The sequence below is a fragment of the Salvelinus fontinalis genome, chromosome 18 (genome assembly GCF_029448725.1).
Source record: "Salvelinus fontinalis isolate EN_2023a chromosome 18, ASM2944872v1, whole genome shotgun sequence".
NCBI lineage: Eukaryota > Metazoa > Chordata > Actinopteri > Salmoniformes > Salmonidae > Salvelinus > Salvelinus fontinalis.
Genome location: NC_074682.1, coordinates 26,492,119 through 26,505,877, shown reverse-complemented (window position 1 = coordinate 26,505,877; position 13,759 = coordinate 26,492,119). Strand labels below are relative to the sequence as shown.

Sequence of the window (13,759 nt, the reverse complement as noted above, 5' to 3'; positions counted from 1 at the left end):
AAAGCATAGCAATTCGACACACAACAACACAGAATTACACATGGAGTAAACAAAACATACAGTCAATAATACAGTAAAAAAATAGGTCTATATACAATGTGAGCAAATGAGGTGAGATAAGGGAGGTAAAGGCAAAATAAAGGCAATGGTGGTGAGGTAAATACAATATAGCAAGTAAAGCACTGGAATGGTAGATTTGCAGTGGAAGAATGTGCAAAGTAGAAATGGAAATAATGGGGCGCAAAGGAGCAAAGTAAATAAATAAATATAGTAGGAGAAGAGGTAGTTGTTTGGGCTAAATTATAGATAGGCTATGTACAGGTGCAGTAATCTGTGAGCTGCTCTGACAGCTGGTGCTTAAAGCTAGTGAGGGAGATAAGTGTTTCCAGCTTCAGAGATTTTTGCAGTTCGTTCCAGTCATTGGCAACAGAGAACTGTAAGGAAAGACGACCAAAGGAGGAATTGGCTTTGGGGGTGACCAGTGAAATATACCTGCTGGAGCGCGTGCTACGGGTGGGTGCTGCTATGGTGACCAGTGAGCTGAGATAAGGCAGGGCTTTACCTAGCAGAGACTTGTAGATAACCTGTAGCCAGTGGGTTTGGCGACGAGTATGAAGCGAGGGCCAACCAATGAGAGTGTACAGGTCGCAATGGTGGGTAGTGTATGGAGCTTTGGTGACAAAACGGATGGCACTGTGATAGACTGCATCCAATTTGTTGAGTAGAGTGTTGGAGGCTATTTTATAGATGACATCACCCGAAGTCGAGGATCGGTAGGATGGTCAGTTTTACGAGGGTATGTTTGGCAGCATGAGTGAAGGATGCTTTGTTGCGATATAGGAAGCCGATTCTAGATTTAATTTTGGATTGGATATGCTTAATGTGAGTCTGGAAAGAGAGTTTACAGTCTAACCAGACACCTAGGTATTTGTAGTTGTCCACCTATTCTAAGTCAGAGCCGTCCAGAGTAGTGATGCTGGACGGGCGAGCAGGTGCGGGCAGTGATCGGTTGAATAGCATGCATTTAGTTTTACTTGCGTTTAAGAGCAGTTGGAGGCCACGGAAGACGAGTTGTATGGCATTGAAGCTCGTCTGGAGGTTAGTTAACACAGTGTCCAAAGAGGGGCCAGAAGTATACAGAATGGTGTCGTTTGCATAGAGGTGTATCAGAGAATCACCAGCAGCAAGAGCAACATCATTGATGTATACAGAGAAGAGATTCGGCCCAAGTGAAACCAGACTGAAGGTACCACGTTCATCTGTACAAACAACAGTACACAGCTGTCATACCGCTCAGTAAGGAGACGCATTCTGTCGCATTCTGGAGACGCATTCTGTTACACCAGTTCTGTCAGGAGGAATGGGCCAAAATTCACCCAACTTATTGTGGGAAGCTTGTGGAAGGCTACCCGAAACGTTTGACCCAAGTTAAACAATTTAAAGACAATGCTAACAAATACTAACCGAGTGTACGTAACCTTCTGACCCACTGGGAATGTGATGAAAGAAATAAAAGATGAAATAAATCATTCTCTCTATTATTGTCTTGGTGTTCTTTTTCCAGAGGAAAGGAATCTGCACAGGTTGGAAGAGCCAGTGCACAGTGTGTGTGTACCCTCCACATCTGCTATAGCATCCCTGAGATAAGATGCTGCCACCACCTTTCAGCAGAGAACAAAAAAGATGACCATGCATGAAAAGTTAGCCAGAGAATTTCATGAGCATAAAATGAAATATCTGATGGAAGAACATGAAAATGAAAATTCTATAGGTTGAATTGGATATGAAGTTGGAAGAGAGAGGCATGATCCAAAAAAAGATACAGTAACGAAACAATTGTGATTACCAGCTATAGTGAACAATATGATATGTAAAAAAAAATACATGTTTTGTTATTTGGATATCCATGAGTGAGAGTATTTTAATCACCACAAACTACATTTTAAACCAGCCTTGGTTTAGTCACTCATTTAATTTTGCTGTGCACTATTTGAATTTTGTACAGAACAAACATTATCAAAGCAAAAATAATGAATACATTCCATATTTAAATGCATCTCATCTAGTTGAAGTGCTGCAATGTGAAAGCAACTCTGTGTGCAAGTCCTCGTTGGTCTTTGCCTGCTGCTTCAGGTAGATGTGCAGCACAGCTGTAGCAATGACACCTTGCAGCATTTTCTTGACTTGAAACGAAGTGTATTGTGTAAACACTGGAAACGATTTTTCCATAATCTAAACATACGCTTGTCCATCCCTCTCATGCGGATATGAGCTCTGTTGTATCGTTGCTGCTCAGCTGTTGTGGGATTTATGTATGGAGTGAATAAAAGGTTACTCTGACCATATCCACTGTCACCAGGTAGTAGTCCACTATGTTGTCCTCTCTGAAACTGAGCACACAATGAAGAATCGTGAGTTGCACCTTTCCAACGGGCAACAATGTTTGAAAACTCTAAATTAGGAGTGCATACAACCTGAACATTGATGGAAAACCAGTTCTTACGGTTCCTGTAAGAACCTGTTCATGTTCATAGAATTGCACTTTAATGTTGGCTTGGCCAGCAGCATCAGGAAACTTGATGTAAAGACTGCTCAGTTCACTATTGGCCCTTTGATCTATTCTACACACAGTTGCTTCACTGGCACCACACGAATCCCCAGTTTCACAATGAAAGATTCCAGACGCCAAAAACCTCAAAGTAATCAGAACTTGGAGAGAATTGGGTAAAGGCCTTCCTCTTTGAGACGGAGAAGAAAGTCTAGGCTCAAACAAAGATATTATCTCCAATGCATTTTCAGAATAACTGTTTCAGCATGACAGTGCCCCGTGCACAAAGCGAGATCCATACAGAAATGGTTTGTTGAGATCTGTGTGAAAGAACTTGACTGGCCTGCACAGAGCCCTGAACTCAACCCCATCGAACACTTTTGGGATGAATTGGTGCGAGCCAGGCCAACATCAATGCCCGATCTTACCAATGCTCTTGTGGCTGAATGGAAGCAAGTCCCCGCAGCAATGTTACAATATCTAGTGGAAAGTTTTCCTCAAAGAGTGGAGGCTGTTATAGCAGCAAAGGGACCAACTCCGTATTCATGCCCATGATTTTGGAATGAGATCAAATCAAAGTTTATTTGTCACATGCACCAAAATACAACAGGTGTAGACCTTACAGTGAAATATTACTTACAGGCTCTAACCAATAGTGCACAAAAGGTGTTAGGTGATCGACGAGCAGGTGTCCACATACTTTTGGTCATGTAGTGTATGCTACAGGACTGTTTAGCTAGCAGAGACTGGAATATGTTCCGGGATTCATCCACTGGCATTGAGGAGTATACCACCTCAGTCACCGGCATCATCAATAAGTACATCGACAACGTTGTCCCCACAGAGACTGTACGTACATTTCCTAACCAGAAGCCATGGCTTACAGTGCAACATCCGCACCGAGCTAAAGGCTAGAGCTGCCGCTTTCAAGCAGCGGGACACTAATCCGGATGCTTATAGGAAATCCCACTATGCCCTCAGACGAACCATCAAACAGGCAAAGCGTCAATACAGGATTAACATTAAATCCTACTGCAATGGCTCTGATGCTCGTCAGATGTGGCAGGGCTTGAAAAATATTAAGGACTACAAAGGCAAGTGTCTTCACTAATATTTTCAACCTCTCCCTGACCGAGTCTGTAATATCTATATGTTTCAAACAGACCAGCATAGTCCCTGTGCCCAAGAAAGCAAAGGTAACCTGCCTAAATGACCTCCGACCCGTAGCACTAACGTCAGTAGCCATGAAGTGCTTTGAAAGGCTGGTCATAGCTCACATCAACACCATGCCGGAAACCCTAGACCCACTCCAATTCGCATACCGTCTCAACAGATCCACAGATGACACAATCTCAAATCGCACTCCACACTGCCCTTTCCCTCCTGGACAAAAGGAACACCTATGTGAGAATGCTGTTAATTGACTACAGCTCAGCGTTCAACACCATAGTGCCCACAAAGCTCATCATTAAGCTAAGACCCTGGGACTAAACACATCCCTCTGCAACTGGATCCTGGACTTCCTGATGGGCCGCTTCCAGGTGGTAAGGGTAGGCAACAACACATCTGCAACGCTGATCCTCAACACGGGGACCATCGGGTGCGTGCTCAGTCCCCCCCTGTACCCCCTGTTCACCCATGACTCTGTGGCCAAGCACGACTCCAACACATTAGGTTTGCTGATGACACAACAGCCTGATCACCGACAGATGAGACAGCCTATAGGGAGGAGGTCAGAGACCTGGCAGTGTGATGCCAGGACAACAACCTCTCCCTCAATGTGAGCAAGACAAAGGAGCTGACCGTGGACTATAGGAAAAGGAGAGCCGAATAGGCCCCCATCAACATAGACGAAGCTAAGTGGAGCGGGTCGAGAGTTAAGTTCCTCGGTGTCCACATCACCAACGAACTATCATGGTCCAAACACACCAAGACAGTTGTGAAGAGGGAGACTGAAAAGATTTTACATGGGTCCCCAGATCCTCAAAAAGCTCTACAGCTGCACCATCGAGAGCATCCTGACCAGTTGCATCACCGCCTGGTATGGCAACTGCTCAGCATCTGACCATAAGGAGCTACAGAGGGTGGTCCGTATGGCCCAGTACATCACTGGGGTCAAACTTCCTGCCATCCAGGACCTATATACTAGGCGGTGTCAGAGGAAGGCCCAAAAAATTGTCAAAGACTCCAGTCATCCAAGTCATAGATTGTTCTCTCTTCCACCGCATGGCAAGCGGTACCAGAGGGCCAAATCTAGGACCAAAAAGCTCCTTAACAGTTTCTACCCCAAAGCCATAAGACTGCTGAACAATTAATCAAATGGCCACCTGGACTATTTATATTGACACCCCCCCTTTCTGTTTTTACACTGCTGCTACTCACTGTTTATTATCTATCCATAGTCACTTTACAAATTACCTTGACTAACCTGAACCCCCGCACATTGACTCAGCCTCATTATTGTAACATATTTTTTACTTTGGTTTATTTAGTAAAGATTTTCTTAACTATTTCTATAACGACACAATGTGAGACCCAGATGCAGACACAGGAGGCAGATGGTTTGAGCTCTGATATTTATTATAGTCCAAGGGATAGGCAAAAGGCAGGTCGGTGACAGGCAAGAGTTCATAGCCAGGGCACAGTCCAAAACGGTACAGGGCAGCAGGCAGGCTCGAGGTCAGGGGCAGGCAGAGTGGTCAGGCAGGCAGGCAGGCTCAGAGTCAGGACAGGCAAGGGTCAGAACCAGGAGGACGAGAAAACGAGAGACTGGGGGAAAACCAGGAGCTAAGAGAAAACCGCTGGTTGACTTGGCAAGCAAGACAAACTGGCACAGACAGAAAACACAGGGGATAATGGGGAAGATGGGCGACACCTGGGGGGGCTAGGGACAAGCACAAGGACAGGTGAAACAGATCAGGGTGTGACAAATTCTTGAACTGCATTGTTGGTTGAGGGCTTGTAAGTAAGCATTTCACGGTAAGGTCTACACCTGTTGAATTCAGGGGCATGTGACAAATAAAATTTGATATGATTACATTTTAGCTATGCAGAAAAATGTACCGTTTTTTAGAATTAAGCATAATGATAATGACTCTAGATTGCAGGAAAAAGCTGTTTCAAATGCAAAATACTCCAACTTCCAAGCGGCCATCCTCACATATTGTGTGTGTGTGTGTGTGTGTGTGTGTGTGTGTGTGTGTGTGTGTGTGTGTGTGTGTGTGTGGAGCCTAGTGGTTAAGAGTGTTGGGCCAGTAACCGAGAGGTTGCTGGTCTGAATCCCCGAGCCGAATAGGTGAAAAATCTGTCGATGTGCCCTTGAGCAAGGCACTCAGCCCTAATTGCTCCTGTAAATTGCTCTGGATTAGAGTGTCTGCTAAATGACGTAAATGTATGTGCTCGTGTGTGTGCTCTGCGTGCACATTTGTGCATGCTTATGTGTAAAGAAGAGGGAATGTTGTCAATTAACTCACTACCAGCAATGAGTGGTTATTTCTTTACATTACATAGACACTGCAATCTAGAATATAGGGTATGTAAGTGTGACATGTATGGATATACAGGAATTTCAAAAGACAAGCAAAGTAATGTTGAAATGATTGTTTCCCTTTATTCATATCATTGACACCTAACAAACTATCTGTGTATGTATTCCTGGTCAATTATAGTATATTGGCACCTTTGATGTCTCCTGTGGTCTTCTGTATCCTCATTTGGCTGAGAGAGAGAAAGAGAAAAGGAGCGGAAAGAGAGAGAGAGAGAGAGAGAACGAGAGAGGGAGATAGTACAAACATGTAAGAGCCTTTCAACTTTAAGCACTGTATACCTGATTTGTGTTTTTACCTGATTTTGTACCTGAAGTTTTTTGCAAGATAGTACAACGTTTGAACATGCATTGCACAATATACATATACAGTTAAAGTCGGAAGTTTACATACACTTAGGTTGGAGACATTAAAACTCGTTTTTTCAACCACTCCACAAATTTCTTGTTAACAAACTATAGTTTTGGCAAGTCGGTTAGGACATCTACTTTGTGCATGACACAAGTAATTTTCCAACAATTGTTTACAGACAGATTATTTCACTAAATTCACTGTATCATAATTTCAGTGGGTCAGAAGTTTACATACACTAAGTTGACTGTGCCTTTAAACAGCTTAGAAAATTCCAGAAAATGATGTCATGGCTTTAGAAGCTGCTGATAGGCTAATTGACATAATTTGAGTCAATTGGAGGTGTACCCGTGGATGTATTTCAAGGCCTACCTTCAAACTCAGTGCCTCTTTGCTTGACATCATTTGAAAATCAAAAGAAACCAGCCAAGACCTCAAAAAAGAAATGTAGACCTCCACAAGTCTGGTTCATCCTTGGGAGCAATTTCCAAACGCCTGAAGTTACCAACAACAGTACGCAAGTATAAACACCATGGGACCACGCAGCCGTCATACCGCTCTGTCTCCTAGAGATGAACGTGCTTTGGTGCGAAAAGTGCAAACCAATCCCAGAACAACAGCAAAGGACCTTGTGAAGATGCTGGAGGAAACAGGTTCAAAAGTATCTATATCCACAGTAAAACCTGAAAGGCCGCTCAGCAAGGAAGAAGCCACTGCTCCAAAACCGCCATAAAAAAGCCAGATTAAAGTTTGCAACTGCACATGGGGACAAAGATCGTACTTTTTGGAGAAATGTCCTCTGGTCTGATGAAACAAAAATAGAACTGTTTGGCCATAACGACCATTGTTATGTTTAGAGGAAAAAGGGGGAGGCTTGCATGCCAAAGAACACCATCCCAACCGTGAAGCACGGGGGTGGCAGCATCATTTTCTGGGGGTGCTTTGTTGCAGGAGGGACTGGTGCACTTCACAAAATAGATGGCATAGTGAGGATGGAAAATCATGTGGATATATTGAAGCAACATCAAGACATCAGTCAGGAAGTTAAAGCTTGGTCGCAAATGGGTCTTCCAAATGGACAATGACCCAAGCATACTTCCAAAGTTGTGGCAAAATGGCTTAAGGACAACAAAGTCAAGGTGTTGGAGTGGCCATCACAAAGCCCTAACCTCAATCCTATAGAAAATGTGTGGGCAGAACTGAAAAAGCTTGTGCAAGCAAGGAGGCCTACAAACCTGACTCAGTTACACCAGCTCTGTCAGAAGGAATGGGTCAAAATTCACCCACTTATTGTGGGAAGCTTGTGGAAGACTACCCGAAACGTTTGACCCAAGTTAAACAATTGAAAGGCAATGCTGCCAAATACTAATTGAGTGTATGTAAACTTCTGACCCACTGGGAATGTGATGAAAGAAATATAAACTGAAATAAATTCTCTCTGCTATTATTCTGACATTTCACATTCTTAAAATAAGTGGTGATGCTAACTGACCTAAGACAGAGAATTTTTACGAGGATTAAATGTCAGGAATTGTGAAAAACTGAGTTTAAATGTAGTTGGCTAAGGTGTATGTAAACTTCCAACTTCAACTGTATATTAAAGGTAAAACAAAAAGTAATATTTAAAACATTTAACCTTGTCTAAACAAAGAAAGGGTGACGTTTAAGCTTTATTTTTTGTTGTTGTACCTATACAGTTTTTTGGGGACTATTCCGTTGGTCTCACCAGGGAAATTAAGCACACCTCACTGGTCTGTATTTGAACTGCAGACCAGTCAGAAGATTTGACACACCTACTCATTCAAGCGGTTTTCTTTAGTTTTACTATTTTCTACATTGTAGAAAAATAGTGAAGACATCAAAACTATGAAAAACTATGAAATAACACACATGGAATCATGTAACCAAAAAAGGGTTAAACAAATCAAACTATATTTTATATTTGAGATTCTTCAAAGTAGCCACCCTTTGTCTTGATGTGAGCTTTGCACACTTTTGGCATTCTCTCAACCAGCTTCATGAGGTAGTCACCTGGAATGCATTTCAATTAACAGGTGTGCCTTGTTAAAAGTTCATTTGTGGAATGTCTTTACTTAACTTCTTTCGGATCAGTGGGACGCTAGCGTCGACAACATCCAGTGAAATTGCAGAGCGCCAAATTCAAATTAAATTACTATAAATATTTAACTTTCATAAAATCACAAGTGCAATACATCAAAATAAAGCTTATCTTGTTGTTAATCCAGCCACCGCGTCAGATTTCAAAAATAATTTACGGCGAAAGCATACCATGCGATTATCTGAGGAAAGCGCTCAGCACACAAAACATTACAAACAGTAACCAGCCAAGTAGAGGAGTAACAAAAGTCAGAAATAGCGATAAAATGAATCACTTACCTTTGATGATCTTCATATGGTTGCACTCACAAGACTCCCAGTTACCCAATAAATGTTTGTTTTGTTCGATAAAGTCCCTCTTTATATCCAAAAACCTCTGTTTTGTTAGCACGTTTTGTTCAGTAATCCACTGTCTCAAACAACATCCGGGGAAATTTCAGAGTGTGAAACTCAACAAAACAGAAATTCTCATAATAAACATACATAAAAGATACAAGTGTTATACATCAGCTTAAAGATAAACTTCTTGTTAATCCAACCGCTGTGTCAGATTTTAAAAAGTCTTTACGGCGAAAGCAAACCATGCGATTATCTGAGAACAGCGCCCAGCAGACAAATCATTACAGTAACCAGCCAAGTAGAGGAGTAACAAAAGTCAGAAATAGCGATAAAATGTATCACAAATCTTTGATTATCTTCATATGGTTGCAATCCCATGACGCCATGTAACACAATAAATGTTTGTTTTGTTCGATAAAGTCCCTCTTTATATCCAAAAACCTACATTTTGTTGGTGCGTTTTGTTCAGTAATCCATTGGAACAAAACGCGGTCACAGCAGGCAGATGTAAAATCTAAAAAGTACCATAAAGGTCCGTAGAAACATGTCAAACAAAGTTTATAATCAATCCTCAGGTTGTTTTTGTCATAAATAATTTACCATATTTCAACCGGACAATAGCTTCGTCAATAGAAAAGGAAAAACATGAAAGGCGCACTCCCGGTCATGCGCAGGACTCATGTCTGGAAATTTCCACTGCCCTCTCATTGAAAGTAGTGTTTCTCCCTCATTTTTCAGAGTAAAAGCCTGAAACAATGCCTAAAGACTGGCCACATGTAGTGGAAGCCATAGGGATTGTGAACTGGGTCATAAGTCTTTGTATGGTGGATAGGCTTTCAATAGAAAAACATTTCCTGGATGGATTTTCCTCAGGTTTTTGCCTGCCATATCAGTTCTGTTATACCCACAGACATTATTTTAACAGTTTTGGAAACTTTAGAGTGTTTTCTATCCAAATCTACCAATTGTATGCATATCATATATTCTGGGCAAACACTGCAAACACTGTTTGTGATATATTTAGAATTCAAGGCACACTTAACCAGCATGGCTACCACAGCAACGATACGCCATCCCATCTGGTTTGCGCTTAGTGGGACTATCATTTGTTTTTCAACGGGGCAATGACTCAACACACCTCCATGCTGTGTAACGGCTATTTGACCAAGGAGAGTGATGGAGTGCTGCATCAGATGACCTGGCCCCCACAATCACCCGACCTCAAGCCAATTGAGATGGTTTGGGATGAGTTGGACCGCAGAGTGAAGGAAAAGCAGCCAACAAGTACTCAGCATACGTGGGAACTCCTTCAAGCATTCCAGGTAACTACCTCATGATGCTGGTTGTAAGAATGTCAAGTGTGTGCAAAGCTGTCATCAAGGCAAAAGGTTAACCACCTTTTGCCTTGACAGCTTTGAATAATCTAAAATATATTTTGATTTGTTTAACACGTTTTTGGTTACTACATAATTCCATATGTGTTATTTAATAATTGTGATGTCTTCACTATTATTCTACAATGTAGAAAATAGAAAAAATTAAGAAAAACCCTTGAATGAGTAGGTGTGTCTAAACTTTTGACTGGTACTTTATGCATTTGAACCAGGCTGTAAATGTCCCGTAATCACCCATGATGACAGACAGTTGTGGCTGTTATGTGCATCTAATTTCATGTGTTATATCTCTATGGTCATGGGTACCTTTCTTCTCTGCCTGATCCACCATTTCATGGATGATCTCTTCCAGCACGGGGGCCACATGCTCCAGCTGTTTGGCTGTCAGTCGAACACTTATCTCCACTGTCTTCCCCTGTCCACACACATTTATTAGACTTTTATAACACAAAATAGTCAACAACAAAAAACATTCACACATACTGTGTGTGTGTGTGTGTGTGTGTGTGTGTGTGTGTGTGTGTGTGTGTGTGTGTGTGTGTGTGTGTGTGTGTGTGTGTGTGTGTGTGTGTGTGTATACTTACAGGAGTTCCACCATCGTCCTCGGGAAGCTGTTGGATGGTGACATCCTGAAACTGTCCATCCTCTGACCGAGGCTCCATGTCCTTCCTCTCCAACTTATCCTGTAGGGCCTAAACACATACACAAACATACATATTTTAAAATAATGTGTCTAAATCAACTACTTCTATTGGAAGTATTTTAAAGCATTTTCAAACAATTTCTGGAAAAAGACTACTGTTTGAAAACATTTTTAAATACTTATATCAAATTCCAAATAGACATGGGTTCAAATTCATGGGACTATTTATTAATATTGTGTATTTTAGTCTTTTTTATATATTCCAATATTCAACTACTTGTTTTCAAATCAAAAATATCAAAATAATTACTTTCAAATGTCTTTGAATACCCCAAATAACATTTGAACCCAGGTCTGACACAGATATAAAAATATTGTGTAGAACAGACATGCCTCAGCTTTAGAAATCATATCAGCTCTGGTCATGGCATTTTTATTTGCAAAATACAGTACAGTGCACCCTTAACGTGACACTGGTTTCTTCCCACTGGGCACAGACGTCAGTTCAACATTGTGTTTTGATTTACATTTGGTTGAGTTATCAACTAACATGAAATCAACAAAAAATGTCACCCTGTCATTGGTTTTAGGTTAGAAAAAAAGACTACATTCCCTGATGTTGATGACTTTTTGCAAATCCAATCCGTTTTCCACGTTGATTCAACGTCATCACATTGTTTGGTTGATTCAACCATTTTTTTCCCAGTAGGTTGGCTGTTTTGTTTACCTCTGCACCCCCCCCCCCCCTTCCTGTGACTCACTTCACGCTTCTCACCTTCATCTCCCTCATCTCTTTGGGGCTAAAGAAGGAGAAGTGTCCCTCTGCCCGTTCACCCAGCATGGCCACCAGACACACCAGCACCACACAGCCCGTCACCGCTCCACGCATGGTCATGCTGCGTAGTCCTGTCCAACACAAACATGTTTGTACGATGTTGTTTGACCATTAAAGAATAATGATGCCGACCAAGACAATTGACTTGTGTAATGTAAACATCATGTAATGAAAGTAAACTGATTGCACAGATGGCTGTTCACACAAACACTCAAGCACAAGCACGTACATATGCAGACAGGCACACAAAAAAACACACACACACGGTGAGTAAACTCCTTCCAGAAGTGGGATTATTATCATTTTTTACTTCTGTTGCACAACAAAAGTTCTCAACAGATCATATCTGTCCACACTCAACACATGTTTCTACACTTATGTCTTCATATCTATAGTTGGATACTGAACATGGTTCTATTTACATAGATGTATGCACTCAATTAAAGAGCGAGAGAAGAGCAAAGGCTAAGAGAAGAAAAGAGACGCTGCAGGGAAGTCTGCAAGCAGATTAGGATAAGAAGTTGAAAACAGACAATACACACTGAAAGATAGATTTACCAAGCAAAGATTGACAAATATACAGAGAGAGAGACAGATACAGAGACACAGAGACAGAGACAGAGAGAAATAAATACAGAAAGATTAACAGAAAATGAGACTGACAAATAGAGACAGAGACAGATAAAGACAGACAGAAAAAGAGAGACCAACAGAGAAAGAGAGACAGACAGACACAGAGACAGACAGATCCATATCGCCAACTTGTTGAACTACCCACTCTGTTTTCCTGTGTGATTCCCTGCTGGTGATGATCTAACTGTCTGTGTCCTGTTGTTCTGTCACCCTGCTAGAGACCCTGCTCTTTATATGGAACCCCATCCTCATCCCTCGGTCTCTTTTACTGTCCCCTCTGACGTCTGCTCCTCAACAGATCTACCAGCCACTCTCCTCCAGCTCCCGGAAACACAGGCATGTCATAATGGGAATGGGCTGCCTTTCTTCTTGAATCAAATCAAAGTGTATTTGTCACGTGTGCCGAATACAACAGGTGTAGACCTTACAGTGAAATGCTTACGTACAGGCTCTAACCAACAGTGCTACTTCTAAGTAAAAAAAGGCTTCGGTGAACAATAGGTAAGTAAAGAAATAAAAACAGTAAAAAGACAGTGAAAAAGAACAGTAGCAAAGGGGGTTACTGTGGAAAAAAAAGTAGAAAAGTAGTCATATGTTTTTATAGGATTTATTATGTGTTTACAGTACTATTTCCCTTGTTATCGTCTTACTGCTAGATAATGTCAGAGCACAGACAATTCTGATTAAAGAGGACATTTTGAGAGAGAAAATTCTATGCCAAATGTACATGCTTTTTTTGTGTGTTTGTGTGTGCGCATGTATGTGTGTGTGTGTGTGGGGGGGGGGGGGGGGCTGCTTCAGTTATAGCCAATAATACATTCTCAGCTCTTCAGTAATATCCTGTCTACCGTGACGTTTATGACCTGGCATTGTAACACTCAGCTCCACACATGGCACCACATACATTCATTTCTTGGTAACAGGTTACCGTGGATGGCTTTTACCATACCTTTTCCTGCTGTAACACTTCACTTGTTTACTATTTAATCAATCATTCTTGCATGGTATTTTAGAAAAAACATTTTAGATATCCTTCATATGACGTGGACCTTGTCTAAATGGACCGTAAATGGACATAATAAATTCATAGAGGTAAATGTAAAATGTGTTTAAAGTGACTGGTCTTTGTTGTTGGCTATCCTTTGCTTGTTCTGACAGTGTTGTAACTTTCTCTTTTTATTTGTATGCAATAAGCGTTGATTGACTGAGCATGAGGAAACCTTTACTGTCTAGATTTGGCCAGTTACATTTTCTGTTGAGTGGTTAGGGACAGGTTGAAATTTACTGGGGGGAGGGATGGTCCAAAATAGGAGAGGGGTTGTCAAACTTTAAAATGTTTGCTTTGAGGAGAGT

The 13,759-nt window shown here is 41.5% G+C and overlaps 1 protein-coding gene across 1 annotated transcript; it reads right to left on the bottom strand.

Moving 5' to 3' along the window:
* Positions 1-6,133: 6,133 nt before the first annotated feature.
* Positions 6,134-12,612, bottom strand: mlnl (motilin-like). The gene is made up of 5 exons (XM_055870176.1): positions 12,552-12,612; positions 11,714-11,844; positions 10,880-10,987; positions 10,602-10,710; positions 6,134-6,265 (listed from the first exon to the last, which is right to left on the bottom strand). Exons 2-5 carry the CDS (start codon positions 11,831-11,833, stop codon positions 6,258-6,260), a joined length of 345 nt encoding a protein of 114 aa, XP_055726151.1. The 5' UTR covers positions 11,834-11,844; positions 12,552-12,612; the 3' UTR covers positions 6,134-6,257.
* Between the last annotated feature and the right edge of the window lie 1,147 nt (positions 12,613-13,759).

Bases quoted from the DNA above. Each gene is read 5' to 3' on its own strand.
- mlnl (XM_055870176.1), bottom strand. From the start codon at position 11,833: ATGACCATGCGTGGAGCGGTGACGGGCTGTGTGGTGCTGGTGTGTCTG. The intron at 10,988-11,713 runs GTGAGAAGCGTG...GTATGTGTTTAG, and splicing joins AAGAGATGAGGGAGATGAAG to GCCCTACAGGATAAGTTGGA. The intron at 10,711-10,879 runs GTAAGTATACAC...GTGTGTGGACAG, and splicing joins AGGACGATGGTGGAACTCCT to GGGAAGACAGTGGAGATAAG.